Genomic DNA, 18,347 nt, shown 5'->3' with positions numbered 1-18,347 from the left:
GTATATCTCAGAAATAACTAATTTTCTTGTCAACTGCATTATTATGAACTTTCATCAAATCTTTAACTGTGGTCATTTTCAAGTCTTTTGTCATTTACAGATAGTTCTGGGTGTACTCTGATGCTTTTGCAAATATGTTCCTATAAAAGGGTTTCATCTTTAAGAAATTCATGGAAAAGACTCTGACAAGTACAGGTTTCTGGTAACTGACTGTAATGCTGAACTGAATGAATAAGCATTTTCAGAACTCTAATGAAAAACTGATGAACTCATAAAAGTGCTAACAAAAGATCAAGATGAAAAGAAAAAATTAATTACATGGGACTGAGTGAACTGATGAGGATGAGTATAATTTTTGTGACTTTCTGTCTGAATTAAAAAAAAAAAATCCCACAAGGACTCAGAGGCAAAGAATATACAAATCAATTTTCACTGCAAAGTAAAGGAGCTGTTACAGTGGAGGATTACTGGACTGAATGTCAATATTATGACATAGTATGAGTGTGTTTCATGTTTGGTAATTGCAATCATTGTTGCTTTTGTTGTGGTCATCCATGTACAATGCTTGGTGTCAGTCTATTTATCTCTTGTAAAAATAAAATACAGTGTGTGTGTGTGAAAAAAAATGACACTGAGATGCGTGTGCACAGACACACACAAATAAAAAAAATAAAGAATTGAGGACAGTCTCAGAGACCTCTGGCAAAACATTAAACGCACCAACATTCGAATTACAGTGGTCCCAGAAGAAGAAGAGAAAAAGAAAGGGACTGAGAAAATATTTGAAGAGATTATACTTGAAAACTACCCTAATATGAGAAAGGAAATAGTCAATCATGTACAGGAAGCACACAGAGTGCCAGACAGGATAAATCCAAGGAGAAACATGCCAAGACAAATATTAATCAAACTATCAAAAATTAAATATGAAGAAAAAATATTATAAGCAGCAAGGGAAAAACAACAAATAACATACAAGGGAATCCCCATAAGGTTAACAGCTGATCTTTCAGCAGAAACTCTGCAAGCCAGAAGGGAGTGGCAGGACAAATTTTAAGTGATGACAAAGAAAAACCTACAACCAAGATCACTCTACCTGGCAAGGATCTCATTCAGATTCGACGGAGAAATTAAAACCTTTACAGACAAAATAAAGCTAAGAGAATTCCGCACCACCAAACCAGCTTTACAACAAATCCTGAAGGAACTTCTCTAGGCAGGAAACATGAGACAAGAAAAAGACCTACAATAACAAACCCAAAACAATTAAAAACTGGTAATAGGAACACACATATTGATAAATGCCTTAAATGTAAATGGATTAAATGCTCCAACCAAAGACATACACATAGACAAGACCCATATATATGCTGTCTACAAGAGACCCACTTCAGAACTAGGGACACATACAGACTGAAAGTGAGGGGATGGAAAAAGATATTCCATGCAAATGGAAATCAAAAGAAAGCTGGAGTAGCAATTCTCATATCAGACATAACAGACTTTAAAACAAAGACTATTACAAGAGACAAAGAAGGACACTACATAGTGATCAAGGGATCAACCCAAGAAGAAGATATAACAATTGTAAATATTTATGCACCCAACAGAGGAGCACCTCAATACTTAAGGCAAATGCTAACAGCCATAAAAGAGGAAATACACAGTAACACAATCATAGTAGGGGACTTTAACACCTCCCTTTCACCAATGGACAGATCAACCAAAATGAAAATAAATAAGGAAACACAAGCTTTAAATGATACATTAGGGCTTCCCTGGTGGCGCAGTGGTTGAGAATCTACCTGCTAATGCAGGGGACACAGGTTCGAGCCCTGGTCTGGCAAGATTCCACATGCCGCGGAGCAACTGGGCCCGTGAGCCACAGCTACTGAGCCTGCGTGTCTGGAGCTTGTGCTCTGCAGCAAGAGGCCGTGACAGTGAGAGGCCCGCACACCGCGATGAAGAGTGGCCCCCGCTCACCGCAACTAGAGAAAGACCTCGCACAGAAACGAAGACCCAACACAGCCAAAAATAAATAAATTAATTAATTAATAAAAACTACAGGGAGAACAATGATTAAATTGATTTGGGCTGAGTGTGCTTTGCCTATCCGTTTAAAAAAAAATGATACATTAAACAAGATGGACTTAAATGATATTTATAGGACATTCCATCCAAAAACAACAGAATACACTTTCTTCTCAAGTGGTCATGGAACATTCTCCAGGATACATCATATCTTGGGTCACAAATCAAGCCTTGGTAAATTTTAAAAAACTGAAATTGTAACAAGTATCTTTTCCGACCACAACACTATGAAACTAGATATCAATTAGAGGAAAAACTCTGTCAAAACTACTAACACATGGAGGCTAAACACTACACTACTAAATAACCAAGAGATCACTGAAGAAATCAAAGAGGAAATCAAAAACTACCTCGAAACAAATGACAGTGAAAACACAACGACCCAAAACCTATAGGATACAGCAAAAGCAGTTCTAAGACGGAAGTTTATAGCAATATAATCCTACCTCAAGAAACAAGAAACATCTCAAATAAACAACCTAATATTACACCTAAAGCAATTAAAGAAACAAGAACAAAAAACCCCCAAAGCTAGCAGAAGAAATCACAAAAATCAGATCAGAAATAAATGTAAAAGAAATGAAGGAAACAATAGATAAGATCAATAAAACTAAAAGCTGGTTCATTGAGAAGATAAACAAAATTGATAAACCACTAGCCAGACTCATCAAGAAAAAGAGGGAGAAGACTCAAATCAATAGAATTAGAAATGAAAAAGGAGAAGTAACAACTGACACTGCAGAAATACAAATGATCATGAGAGATTACTACAAGCAACTATATGCCAATAAAATGGACAACTTGGAAGAAATGGACAAATTCTTAGAAATGCACAACCTCCCGAGACTGAAACAGGAAGAAATAGAAAATATAAACAGAATAATCACAAGCACTGAATTTGAAACTGTGATTAAAAATCTTCCAACAAACAAAAGCCCAGGACCAGATGGCTTCACAGGTGAATTCTATCACACATTTAGAGAACAGCTAACACCCATCCTTCTCAAACTCTTCCAAAACATTGCAGAGGAAGGAACACTCCCAAACTCATTCTATGAGGCCACCATCACCCTGACACCAAAACCAGACAAAGATACTACAAAAAAAGAAAATTACAGACCAATATCACTGATGAATATAGATGCAAAAATCCTCAACAAAATACTAGCAAACAGAATCCAGGAACACATTAAAAGGATCATACACTGTGATCAAGTGGGGTTTATCCCAGGAATGCAAGGATTCTTCAATATACACAAATCAATCAATGTGATACACCATATTAACCAACTGAAGGAGAAAAACAATATAATCATCTCAGTAGATGCAGAAAAACCTTTTGCCAAAATTCAACACCTATTTATGATAAAAACTCTCCAGAAAGTGGGCATAGAGGGAACCTACCTCAACATAATAAAGGCCATATATGACAAACCCACAGCAAACATCATTCTCAATGGTGAAAACCTGAAAGCATTTCCTCTAAGATCAGGAACAAGACAAGGATGTCCACTCTCACCACTATTATTCAACATAGTTTTGGTAGTCCTAGCCACAGCAATCAGAGAAGCAAAAGAAATAAAAGGAATACAAATTGGAAAAGAAGTAAAACTGTCACTGTTTACAGATGACATGATACTATACATAGAGAGGTGCCACCAGAAAACTAAAGGTGCCACCAGAAAACGACTAGAGCTAATCAATGAATTTGGTAAAGTTACAGGATACAAAATGAATGCACAGAAATCTCTTGCATTCCTATACACTAATGATGAAAAATCTGAAAGAGAAATTAAGGAAAGACTCCCATTTACCACTGCAACAAAAAGAAGAAAATACCTAGGAATAAACCTACCTAAGGAGAAAAAAGACCTGTATGCAGAAAACTACAAGACACTGATGAAAGAAACTGAACAGGATACAAACAGATGGAGAGATATACCATGTTTTTGGATTGGAAGAATCAACATTGTGAAAATGACTATACCACCCAAAGCAATCTACAGATTCCATGTAATCCCTATCAAACTACCAATGGCATTTTTTACAGAACTAGAACAAAAAATTTCACAATTTGTATGGAAACACAAAAGACCCCGAATAGCCAAAGCAATCTTGAGAAAGAAAAAAAGAGCTGGAGGAATCAGGCTCCCTGACTTCAGACTATACTACAAAGCTACAGTAATCAAGACAGTATGGTACTGGCACAAAAACGGAAATAGAGATCAATGGAACAGGATAGAAAGCCCAGAGATCAACCCACACACATATGGTCACCTTATCTTTGGTAATGGAGACAAGAGTATACAATGGAGAAAAGACAGCCTCTTCAATAAGTGGTGCTGGGAAAACTGGACAGCTACATGTAAAAGAATGAAATTAGAACACTCCCTAACACCATACACAAAAATAAACTCAAAATGGATTAAAGACCTAAATGTAAGGCCAGACACTGAAACTCTTAAGAGGAAAACATAAGCAGAACACTCTATGACATAAATCACAGCAACATCCTTTTGACCCACCTCCTAGAGAAATGGAAATAAAAACAGAAATAAACAAATGGGACCTAATGAAACTTCAAAGCTTTTGCACAGCAGAGGAAACCATAAACAACACAAAAAGACAACCCTCAGAATGGGAGAAAATATTTGTAAATGAAGCGACTGACAAAGGATTAATCTCCAAAATTTACAAGCAGCTCATGCAGCTCAATATCAAAAAAACAAACAACCCAATCTGAAAATGGGCAGAAGATCTAAATAGACATTACTCCAAAGAAGATATACAGATTGCCAACAAACACATGAAACACATTAGCTCAACATCACTAATCATTAGAGAAATGCAAATCAAAACTACAATGAGGTTATCACCTCACACCAGTCAGAATGGCCATCATTAAAAAATCTACAAGCAATAAATGCTGGAGAAGGTGTGGAGAAAAGGGAACCCCTTGCACTGTTAGTGGGAATGTAAATTGATACAGCCACTATGGACAACAGTATGGAGGTTCCTTAAGAAACTAAAAATAGAACTACCATTCAACCCAGCAATCCCACTACTGGGCATATACTCTGAGAAAACCATAATTCAAAAAGAGTCATGTACCACAATGTTCATTATAGCACTATTTACAATAGCCAGGACATGGAAGCAACCTCAGTGTCCATCAACAGATGAATGGATAAAGAAGATGTGGCACATATATACAATGGAATATTACTCAGCCATAAAAAGAAACGAAATTGAGTTATTTGTAGTGAGGTGGATGGACCTAGAGTCTGTCATACAGAGTGAAGTAAGTCAGAAAGAGAAAAATAAATATCATATACTAACACATATATATGGAATCGAAAAACAAAAAAAGAAAAGGTTCTGAAGAATCTAGGGGCAGGAAAGGAATAAAGACGCAGACATAGAGAATGGACTTGAGGACATGGGGAGGGGGAAGGGTAAGCTGGGACAAAGTGAGAGAGTGGCATGGACATATATACATTACCAAATGTAAAACAGCTAGTGGGAAGCAGCCGCATAGCACAGGGAGATCAGCTCGGTGCCTTGTGTCCACCTAGAGGGGTGGGATAGGGAGGGTGGGAGGGAGACGCAAGAGGGAGGGGATATGGGGATATATGTTTATGTATAGCTGATTCGCTTTGCTATACAGCAGAAACTAACACACCATTGTAAAACAATTATACTCCAATAAAGATGTTGAAAGAAAAGGAAGGAAGGAAGGAAGGAAAGAAGGAAGGAAGGAAGGAAGGAAGGAAGGAAGGAAGGAAGGAAGAGTAAAACTATGTCAATTTACATCTAATATGACTGGATACTCAGAAAATCCAAGAGGATCAACTGAAAAATAATTATAAACAAGAATCAGATGGAACAAGAGAATTCAATGAAAACACAAAGGCCTAGAAGAGGCAAAACAACTTCAAAAAAGAAGTAGGAAGTTGGAAGATCAAGTCTGTCTGATTTCAATCTTTATTATAAACAGAAGTAATCAAGACAGTACTACCACAAAGACAGATAAAACAGATCAAGGGCATAGAACAGAACATCTAGCAATAGTCCCATACATACATGACAACTTATTTTTTATAAAGATGCAAAAGAAATTCAATGAAAAAAGGACCATCTCTTCAATACTTGGTGCAGAAACAACTGGATATCCATATGCAAATCAAACAAACAAAAACCTATCAACAGGCTAAAAACAACCCAAATGTCTATGACTATGGATTAGTTAATTAAATTATGGTACACTGATAAGATGGAAATCTGTGCATCTATTAAAAAAAAAGATTGAAGGAGATCTCCATGTACCAAAACTGGGGCAAGGGGACTCAAAATAAATTAAGTAAAAAAAAGTAAGTACAGAAAAGGGCGTTAAGAATCATCTCTCGGGTAAGGGTGGTAAGAATATAAATAAATGTATTGCTTGCACATGGATAAAGAAATTCTGATGGATACAATAAATGCTAATAGCAATGGTTACTCTTCTGAGATGATGATAAATAGAAACTATCTGCTGTCTGTCTGACTTTTAAAATTTTGTTAACCACATTTAATCTATTCAAATAATTCTTTTTTAATTGGCCTTCAAACTGGAAATGAAAATAAAGTTGTAATTTAAGAAACTGCTACTTCTTATTACTATTTAGGATGCTGTATTCTAACACCCATGTATGTATATTAAGTTAAAAATTAAACAACTCATTATCCCTTCACTAGTTTGACAGATCAAATTCAACAAAATGGAGAGGTTGTTTATAGAGCTATGTTAATAAACTCCTAAAATCAAAGTTATCTTCAAGTTTTTATAGACAGAAATGAAATTCTACTGTTTTCTACCCAAAAGGATGCATTTTTCAGAGTTGTAAATTTTGTTAAAAACCATAAAAAACTAGCCTTTCTCATAAAAATGGTACGTACTTCCCTGACAAATGCTGCATCATTCATAACACCACTGTTTTACAATTCCCATTAGCAAAGATAAAAATAATAAGCAACTCTAGAGCAATAACCTGTCAATCGTAGCTACTATTCTATAACTGGTGTTACTACAGTCTTACCCTTTAGACCAACTCTGCTGCAAAATATGCTTTCCCTCTGTATTCTACAACTTTACACTTCGGTAAGAGAAATTGAGGACAAAAAATAACAGTAAAAACTGAAAAGGAGGGAAGAGGAGACTTATATTTAAAATTCCAAATATTAGAACTGCTTAAAAAATAGAATTTCCTATGATGATTTCAAAGGGTGGTTATATAAGCTAAGTAGAAAGGAAAAAAATTAGAGCATCATTTTTTCTAGTGAAAAACTACATGAAAAGTTGTTCGACATAACTATATACCTCAGATCCCTAAAGAACAATTTTCTAAGCATTTCTAAGCAGCACTGATTCTGACTAATAAAACTACATTAAGACACATTTTCTTAAATGCTGAACTTTGAATTATGACAGCACAAGCTGTCAAAATACTTTTTTTAAAAAACGAATGCAAACTGAAACAATTTGGCCTCTGACCAACTTTTACACTGTATTAAAAATTTAGAAAGGTGTGACCCATGTTCAGTGTTAACATTATCCTTACCCTACCGACTGGGCAGGGCACAAAATTGTATGGCTCTTTTAGGCACCCCTATAATATTCCTGCTGCCAAAACAGACACAAAAGGTGAGCAGTGAACTGTGGGAAGGCCATGGCACCAGAAGTCAACCAACAGTCCCATGCCAAGCAGGCATTATGCAAAATAAATGAAAGTAGAATGATAACTTTGTATTTGTTGAGAAGAAAAGATAGGCATTCAACAGTGCTGAGATTACTGCTAATATTACATCCAAGGGGTAATACCAAATTGAGTGGACTTGAGAAGAAGTTAAAATACAACAAAAACTTACATCATCTAACTTGTGAGATTATATTAGAAAAAAGTTTAAAACATTTAATTGCTTACATTGCTATATTTCCTATATTATTCTATCATAACCACCCCTCTTCCAAAACATAATAACTCCATGGTGCATCTTTACTGTCAAATACTGTGTGGAAGTTATAAATCTCTTTACATGACATGGAAATATTTCCAAGTTGTGTTGTTAAGTGAAATAAGTCTCGGGTTTTCACTGTCAAAAAAACAAAAATAAATAACAAAAGAAAACCTTCCATGTGTATGTATATATCTATGTAAATTAATTTTTAAAATAAGACTACGTAGTAAACACTGTTCACCTCCAGAAGGCTTAACAGGTGATTTTCACTCTATATAATTCTATCCTGTTTACGGCTTTTTAAAAAACATAATATGAACCAATAGCCATGAATCAAAAAACTATTATAAGAAACAAGGGGGACTTGCCTGGCGGTCCAGGGGATAAGACTCTGTACTCCCAACACAGGGGTCCCAGGTTCAATCCCTAGTCAGGGAACTAGATCTCACATGCCCCAACTAAGAGCCCACATGCCACAAGTAAAGATCCGGAACACCACAACGAAGACCTTGCACGCAGCAACAAAGATCCTGCGTTCCACAACTAAGACCTGGCGCAGCCAAATAAATAAATAAATAAATTTTTTTTAAAAAAAAAGAAAAAAGAAAAGAAAGGAAAACAAGGAAGTAACCTAACTTAAGTTTCTGTCACTAAGAATCTTACTAAAATAAAATAGGTAAACAACAAGGATCTACAGTATAGCACAGGGCACTATACTCAATACCATGTAATAAGCTATAATGGAAAAGAATCTGAAAAAGAAAAAAAAAAAATATATATATATATATGAACTACTTTGCTGTACACCAGAAACTAACACAACATTGTAAATCAACTATACTTCAATTTAAAAAAAAAAAAAAGGATCTTGCTAAAAAGCAGACTTCGGAATTACACGTTTGTCCAATATAGTGCTATATTCAATTCAAGTAATTTCTGGAAAAATCAAGACAAGTGGGCCTCAAAATGTCATTCATATTCCTTTTGCAAGCTGAATTTTGTTACACTGCAAGTATTAATTAGAAAACTTTACCTTTCTTGAAGCATGGATGTCAAAAAATGGCTTATTTCTGACACGAAATGGTTCCTGTGTTTTGTCAATGAGCCCCGTCTTCATTTTTTCATGTCGAGGATTTATTATTTCTCGTTCTATACACTGCAGACGAATATTAAAATCACAATCTCCAACTGGCTGTGCCTGAATTAAACAAGACAATTGTTTAAATTTCAACACTAAAAACTATTTTATCAGCATAATTATCGGGCTGATACACTATACATAGCAGTCTATATAAACAGCAGCCTTTGGAGTTGCCCAGTGTATAGCATGAACAACCGTACATGCCAGCCCTGATAATTAATTTGACTAATGACAGAAGCATACCTAAACATGCAAAAGCACACACATACACAGTTACTTATTTTAATTATAAATATATAAAAGAGTATGGGAAAATGGTATAAATCTCCTCAAATATAAATTGATCCAAAGTTTTCACATCTGAGTTAAAGTATTAATATACTCACTAATCATTTTTATTATTTACATGAATTAGTAAAACCTGTGTAAAAACTAAAATCCACATAGTCAGGAGAGTACAAGCAAACAACACACCAAAATAAGCAAAAAAGTCACCTATAATGTTTTTTGTTCTTTAAAGTGCTAACACTTTACAGCCTTCAAGAAGTAGAAGATATTTATTAAACAAATACATTCTCAACTCTGAAAACTAATATAGAAAAGGTTTATATGATATATTCAAAAACAAAAGTTTTCTTCTTCCCCCATATGTATATATACAGTATATATATTATGGTATATATATATGGTTTGAACCATGAAATAAAAAGCACATGTATACTTTTGTATGAGCTGAGGGTAGGGGCTTGTCCTCTCCTAATGGTATATACAAATACAGCTATAACATATCACCTGGGTGACAGCAGTGGTCCAGATTAGCAGCATCACCTCAATGGTATATCAAGTACCCTCTTCTTTATTCTGCAATTGGACACACTTCTATGCATTTTTCCCATCTTTTCTGCCTTCTTCCTCGTCTCTAATCTATATCACTCAACCTAACATTTTACCCAATCTACTGTTTACAAAGGGGTGGCAACACTTGCTTAATCTGTGAACATTAAATATGCCTCAAGGATGACTTTTTCTCAGCTTTGGAAGGATGACAATTTTGATACTCGGCAAAGAATCAGGAGCAAGACAAGTGAGCAAGAGCTAGGTATAAGGTAGAGTATGTTCCCTTTACATAAAGGCATACAACTGTTTGTAAAGGGTATTTACTGAAGAAATGTTAGTAAATAACCACACAGTCCATGTGCAAACTTTTCCATGTCACCTATGTCATCAACAAGGTTGAAAAACCTAAAATGTTAGGCTTATTTATTAGATGAATTGAGACCCCTATAAAATTAAAGTGAAACAAGCAAGCCCTCTTTTTAAGAAATAAAATTAAAACTCTAAAAATTGTTTTAAAAAAATTGTAAGTAGTCTAAATTCCCTCCTAGATACTCTTCACTTTAAAATTCACCAAAACAACTAGAATAAATTGAAATCAAGTTCACCTTCAAATCTGTGTTGCCTATCATAAAGGAAGCTCCTGATAGATAGGTATTGAATCGTTGAGAATAGACTACAGGAAGTGCTCAATAACTATTGACTAACTGGCCTCCCTGTTTTGAGTTCTTTCTCACTTCAAAACACTATCCACGCTGCCAGTGGAGTTATCCTTCAAAACAATAAAAATATGATCATATCATTACCATAACTAAAACCCTTCAGTAGTGTCCTATTATATACAGAACAAAGAACTAAGCTAAAATGCCTTATTCAAGTAATCTGGGCTCCTACCCACTAATCCGTTCTCATTTCCTGCTATGTCTCACATCTCACCATACATCAAGTACACTAAAAACCATCTAATGCTCCTGACTTCTAAGGCTCACTCCTTCAAAATTAATCTGTATCACTTTCTCTGTCTACAAGTCCACACTTCAAATAACTCAAGTATACCCAGGGTAAGCTGGAATATTCTCACCTCTCTGGTACCTCGCATATATTTCTATATCTTTGACATTATACTTATGATACTATTATAATATTTCTTTACATTTACATCCCCATTCATAAGACCACTGGTCTGCAAATTTCTTTTTTTGTTGTTTCTTTTGACCGTACAGCATGCGGGATCTTAGTTCGCCGACTGGGGATCAAACCCATGCCCCCTGTAGTGGAAGCATGGAGTCCTAACCACTGGACCGCCAGGGAAGTCCCTGCAAATTTCTTTTGATTTTGTATCCAATCTAAACACATATCCGAACAACTGTGTATAATATATGCATATTAATTTTTAATAAATTGCATACATGCACAACTGTATAATATGTTATAAAACAGACAAAAATTAAATAATAGATTAAGAATAAACAGGAGTTCTCCAATTTTCTTTCCAAATTCCAATGAACTGTTGTGGAAGTAGCCTCCTTTGGAGGTTACGGCACTAAATTATAAACTCCCTGGAAGGCAAGAAATTATGTACTATTCTTCTGGGCATACTCAATACCTAGACTAATACCTGACATATAAAAAATTATCAATGAAATTCTTGCTGTACAAAATAATAAACTAAGGAACTGAAAAGTTTTAAACAATTATTTCAAAAAAATTTTTTCTAATAGTGACCTTGATTTGATGATTCAAAATAAACAAAGTGGTTAACCATCAATGAAAGCTCCACAGTAAATTAAAGAATTAAATATATAACACTTTCAATTATAAATATATCTTATTATCAGAAATGTGAAAAACTGTGACTTAAAAAACCAATGAAATAGTTACTCCCTCTTGCGAGAGCACCAGAATCACAATTAACTGCTGAACAATCATCAACAGGAAGACACTGGAACTCACCAAAAAAGATATCTCACATCCAAAGACAAAGGAGAAGCCACAATGAGATGGTAGGAGGGGCACAATCACAATAAAATCAAATCCCATAACTGCTGGGTGGGTGACTCACAAACTGGAGAACACTTATACCACCGAAGTCCACACACTGAGGTGAAGGTTCTGAGCCCCACATCAGGCTTCCCAACCTGGGGGTCTGGCAATAGGAGGAGGAATTCCTAGAGAATCAGACTTTGAAGGCTAGCGGGATTTGATTGCAGGACTTCGACAAGAATGGGAGAAACAGAGACTCCACTCTTGGAGGGCACACACAAAAGAGTGTGCGCATCGGGACCCAGGGGAAGGAGCAGTGACCCCATAGGAGACTGAACCAGACCTACCTGCTAGTATTGGAGGGTCTCTTGCAGAGGCATGGGGTGGCTGGGGCTCATCGTGGGGACAAGGACACTGGCAGCAGAAGTTCAGGGAAGTACTCCTTGGTGCGAGCCCTCCCAGAGTCCAACATTAGCCCCACCAAAGAGCTGGGTAGGCTCCAGTGTTGGGTCACCTCAGGCAAAACAAGCAACAGGGAGGGAACCCAGCCCTACCCATCAGCAGTCAAGTGGATAAAAGTTTTACTGAGCTCTACCCACCAGAGCAACACCCAGCTCTACCCACCACCAGTCCCTCCCATGAGGAAACTTGCACAAGCCTCTTAGACAGCCTCATCCACCAGAGGGCAGACAGAAGCAAGAACTACAATCCTGCAGCCTGTGGAACAAAAACCACATTCACAGAAAGACAGACAAGATGAAAAGGCAGAGGGTTATGTACCAGATGAAGGAACAAGATAAAACGCCAGAAAAACAACTAAATGAAGTGGAGATAGGCAACATTCCAGAAAAAGAATTCAGAATAATGATAGTGAAGATGATCCAGGACCTCGGAATAAGAATGGAGGCAAAGATCGAGAAGATGTAAAAAATGTTTAACAAAGACCTAGAAGAATTAGAGAACAAACACCTAGAAGAATTAAAAAACGAACAAAGAGAGATGAACAAAACAATAACTGAAATGAAAAATACACTAGAAGGAATCAATAGCAGAGTAACTGAGGCAGAAGAACGGATAAGTGACCTGAAAGACAGAATGGTGGAATTCACTGCTGCGGAACACAATAAAGAAAAATGACTGAAAAGAAATGAAGACAGCCTAAGAGACCTCTGGGACAACATTAAACACAACAACATTCGCGTTATAGGGGTCCCAGAAGGAGAGAGAAAGGACCCGAGAAAATACATGAAGAGATTACAGTTGAAAACTTAACTAACATGGGAAAGGAAATAGCCACCCAAGTCCAGGAAGCCCAGAGAGTCCCAGGCAGGATAAACCCAAGGAGAAACACGCCGAGACACATAGCAATGAAATTCGCAGAAATTAAAGACAAAGAAAAAATACTGAAAGCAGCATGGGAAAAACAACAAATAACATACAAGGGAACTCCCATAAGGTTAACAGCTGATTTCTCGGCAGAAACTCTACAAGGAAGAAGGGAGTGGCATGATATGTTTAAAGTGATGAAAGGGAAGAAACTACAACCAAGATTACTCTACCCAGCAAGGATCTCATTCAGATTAGACAGAAAAATCAAAAGATTTACAGACAAGCAAAAGCTAAGAGAATTCAGCACCACCAAACCAGCTCTACAACAAATGCTGAAGAAACTTCTCTAAGTGGGAAACACAAGAGAAGAAAAGGACCTACAAAAACAAACCCAGGGCTTCCCTGGCGGCGCAGTGGTTGAGAGTCTGCCTGCCAATGCAGGGGACACAGGTTCGAGCCCTGGTCCGGGAAGATCCCACATGCTGCGGAGCAACTAGGCCTGTGAGCCACAACTACTGAGCCTGTGCGCCTGGAGCTTGTGCTCCGCAGCAAGAGAGGCTGCGACAGTGAGGCCCACGCACCGCGATGAAGAGTGGCCCCCACTCGCCACAACTAGAGAAAGCCCTCGCACAGAAACGAAGACCCAACACAGCTAAAAATAAGTAAATAAATAAATAAATAAAATTTTTTAAAAAAACCCAAAACAATTAAGAAAATGGTCATAGGAACATACATATCAATAATTACCTTAAACGTGAATGGATTAAATGCTCCAACCAGAAGACACAGGCTTGTTGAGTGGATACAAAAACAAGACCATAGATATGCTGTCTACAAGAGACCCACTTCACACCTAGGGACACATACGGACTGAAAGTGAGGAGATGGAAAAAGATATTCCATGCAAATGGAAATCAAAAGAAAGCTGGACTAGCAATACTCATATCAGATAAAATAGACTTTAAAATAAAGAACGTTACAAAGGACAAGGAAGGACACTATATAATGATCAAGGGATCAATCCAAGAAGAAGATAAAACAATTATAAATATATATGCACCCAGCACAGGAGCACCTCCATACATAAGGCAACTGCTAACAGCTATAAAAGAGGAAACTGACAGTAACACAATAATAGTGGGAGACTTTAACACCTCACTTACACCAATGGACAGATCATCCAAACAGAAAATTAATAAGGAAACACAAGCTTTAAATGACACAATAGACCAGATAGATTTAATTGATATTTATAGGACCTTCCATCCAAAAACAGATTACACTTTCTTCTCAAGTGCACATGGAACATTCTCCAGGATGAATCACATATTGGGTCACAAATCAAGCCTCAGTAAATTTAAGAAAATTGAAATCATATCAAGCAACTTTTCTGACCACAACGCTATGAGATTAGAAATCAATTACATGGAAAAAACATAAAAAACACAAACACATGGAGGCTAAACAATACGTTACTAAATAACCAAGAGATCACTGAAGAAATCAAAGAGGAAATGAAAAAACACCTAGAGACAAATGACAAAGAAAATATGACGACCCAAAACCTATAGGATGCAGCAAAAGCAGTTCTAAGAGGGAAGTTTATAGCTATACAAGCCTACCTCAAAAAACAAGAAAAATCTCAAATAAACAATCTAACCTTACACCTAAAGGAACTAGAGAAAGAAGAACATACAAAACCCAAAGTTAGTAGAAGGAAAAAAATCATAAAGATCAGAGCAGAAATAAATGAAATAGAAACAAAGAAAACAATAGCAAAGATCAATAAAACTAAAAGCTAGTTCTTTCAGAAGATAAACAAAACTGATAAACCATTAGCCAGACTCATCAAGAAAAAGAGGGAGAGACTCAAATCAATAAAATTAGAAATGAAAAAGGAGAAGTTGCAACAGACACTGCAGAAATACAAAGCATCCTAAGACACTACTACAAGCAACTCTATGCCAATAAAATCGACAACCTGGAAGAAATGGACAAATTCTTAGAAAGGTATAACCTTCCAAGACTGAACCAGGAAGAAACAGAAAATATGAACAGACCAATCACAAGTAATGAAATTGAAACTGTGATTAAAAACCTTACAACAAACAAAAGTCCAGGACCAGATGGCTTCACAGGTGAATTCTATCACACATTTAGAGAAGAGCTAACACCTATCTTCCTCAAACTCTACCAAAATATATCAGAGGGAGGAACGCTACCTAATTCATTCTATGAGGCCACCATCACCCTGATACCAAAACCAGACAAAGATACTACAAAAAAAGAAAATTACAGACCAATACCACTGATGAATATAGATGCAAAAATCCTCAACAAAATACTAGCAAACAGAATCCAACAACACATTAAAAGGATCATACACCATGATCAAGTGGGATTTATCCCAGGGATGCAAGGATTCTTCAATATACGCAAATCAATCCATATGATACACCATATTAACAAACTGAAGAAGAAAAACCATATGATCATCTCAATAAATGCAGAAAAAGCTTTTGACAAAATTCAACACCTATTTATGATAAAAACTCTCCAGAAAGTGGTCATAGAGGGAACCTACCTCAACATAATAAAGGCCATATATGACAAACCCACAGCAAACATCATTCTCAATGGTGAAAAACTGAAAGCATTTCCTCTAAGATCAGGAACAAGACAATGATGTCCGCTCTCACCACTATTATTCAACATAGTTTTGAAAGTCTTAGACATGGCAATCAGAGAAAAAAAAGAAACAAAAGGAATCCAAATGGGAAAAGAAGAAGTAAAACTGTCACTGTTTGCAGACGACATGATACTATACACAGAGAATCCTAAAGATGCCACCAGAAAACTACTAGAGCTAATCAATGAATTTGGTAAAGTAGCAGGATACAAAATTAATGCACAGAAATCTCTTACATTCTTACACACTAATGATGAAAAATCTGAAAGAGAAATTAAGGAAACACTCTCATTTACCACTGCAACAAAAAGAATAAAATACCTAGGAATAAACCTACCTAGGGAGAGAAAAGACCTGTATGCAGAAAACTATAAGACACTGATGAAAGAAATTAAAGATGATACAAACAGATGGAGAGATATAACATGTTCTTGGATTGGAAGAATCAATATTGTGAAAATGACTATACTACCCAAAGCAATCTACAGATTCAATGCAATCCCTATCAAATTACCAATGGCATTTTTTACAGAACTAGAACAAACAATTTCACAATCTGTATGAAGACACAAAGACCCTGAATAGCCAAAACAGTCTTGAGAAAGAAAAACGGAGCTGGAGGAATCAGGCTCCCTGACTTCAGACTATACTACAAAGCTACAGTAATCAAGACAGTATCGTACTGGCACAAAAACAGAAATATAGATCAATGGAACAGGATAGAAAGCCCAGAGATAAACCCACGCACCTATGGTCAACTACTCTATGACAAAGGAGGCAAGGATCTACAATGGAGAAAAGACAGTCTCGTCAATAAGTGGTGCTGGGAAAACTGGACAGCTACATGTAAAAGAATGAAATTAGAACACTCCCTAACACCATACACAAAAATAAACTCAAAATGGATTAGATACCTAAATGTAAGACCGGACACTATAAAACTCTTAGAGGAAAACATAGGAAGAACACTCTTTGACATAAATCACAGCAAGATCTTTTGTGATCCACCTCCTAGAGTAATGGAAATAAAAACAAAAATAAACAAATGGGACCTAATGCAACTTAAAAGTTTTGCACAGCAAAGGAAACCATAAACAAGATGAAAGACAACCCTCAGAATGGGAGAAAATATTTGCCCACGAATCAACGGACAAAGGATTAATCTCCAAAATATATAAACAGCTCATGCAGCTCAATATCAAAAAAACAAACAACCCAATCCAAAAATGGGCAGAAGACCTAAACAGACATTTCTCCAAAGAGGACATACAGACAGCCAAGAAGCGCATGAAAAGCTGCTCAACATCACTAATTATTAGAGAAATGCAAATCAAAACTACAATGAGGTATCACCTCACACCAGTTAGAATGGGCGTCATCAGAAAATCTACAAACAACAAATGCTGGGGAGGGTGTGGAGAAAAGAGAACCCTCTTGCACTATTGGTGGGAATGTAAATTGATACAGCCCCTATGGAGAACAGTATGGAGGTTCCTTAAAAAACTAAAAATAAAATTACCATATGATCCAGCAATCCCACTACTGGGCATATACCCAGAGAAATCCATAATTCAAAAAGACACATGCACCCCACTGTTCATTGCAGCACTATTTACAATAGCCAGGTCATGGAAGCAACCTAAATGCCCATCGACAGACAAATGGATAAAGAAGATGTGGTACATATATACAATGGAATATTACTCAGCCATTAAAAGGAACGAAATTGGGTCATTTGTTGAGACATGGATGGATCTAGAGACTGTCATACAGAGTGAAGTAAGTCAGAAAGAGAAAAACAAATATCACATATTAACACATATATGTGGAACCTAGAAAAATGGTACAGATGAACCGGTTTGCAGGGCAGAAATAGAGACATAGATGTAAAGAACAAACGTATGGACACCAAGGGGGGAAAGTGGCAGGGGGCTGTGGTGGCGGTGTGATGAATTGGGAGATTGGGATTGACATGTATACACTAATATGTATAAAATGGATAACTAATAAGAACCTGCTGTATAAAAAAATGAATAAAATAAAATTAAAAAATGCAGGAAAAAAATTAAAATTTTAAAAATCAATGACATCTAGCAACAGGTACTCAATAAATCCTTACTGAATGAATGATTATAGACCAAGAGATGAAAAGCATGAATTAATCATTTTTATAGGAAAATATGGTTGAATCTCCTAAACAAGACACAAAAGCACAAACTTTGAGATCTAGTGAGCTGGATTTCATTAAAATGAAAAACTTCTGTGAATCAATAGATATTAATATGG

At 36.3% G+C, this 18,347-nt stretch overlaps 1 protein-coding gene across 4 annotated transcripts in view; it reads right to left on the bottom strand.

The window, feature by feature from the left end:
* Positions 1-18,347, bottom strand: part of RNGTT (RNA guanylyltransferase and 5'-phosphatase) — a 289,984-nt gene that overhangs the window by 191,442 nt on the left and 80,195 nt on the right. For all 4 annotated transcript variants that reach the window (XM_057528022.1, XM_057528020.1, XM_007195944.2 and 1 more), the window contains exon 11: positions 9,119-9,283. In XM_057528022.1, the coding sequence (XP_057384005.1) occupies positions 9,119-9,283 (165 nt within the window). The remainder of the gene's footprint in view (positions 1-9,118; positions 9,284-18,347) is intronic.

The sequence above is a fragment of the Balaenoptera acutorostrata genome, chromosome 14 (assembly GCF_949987535.1).
Source record: "Balaenoptera acutorostrata chromosome 14, mBalAcu1.1, whole genome shotgun sequence".
Lineage (NCBI taxonomy): Eukaryota > Metazoa > Chordata > Mammalia > Artiodactyla > Balaenopteridae > Balaenoptera > Balaenoptera acutorostrata.
This window is presented reverse-complemented; position numbering and strand designations above follow the sequence as displayed.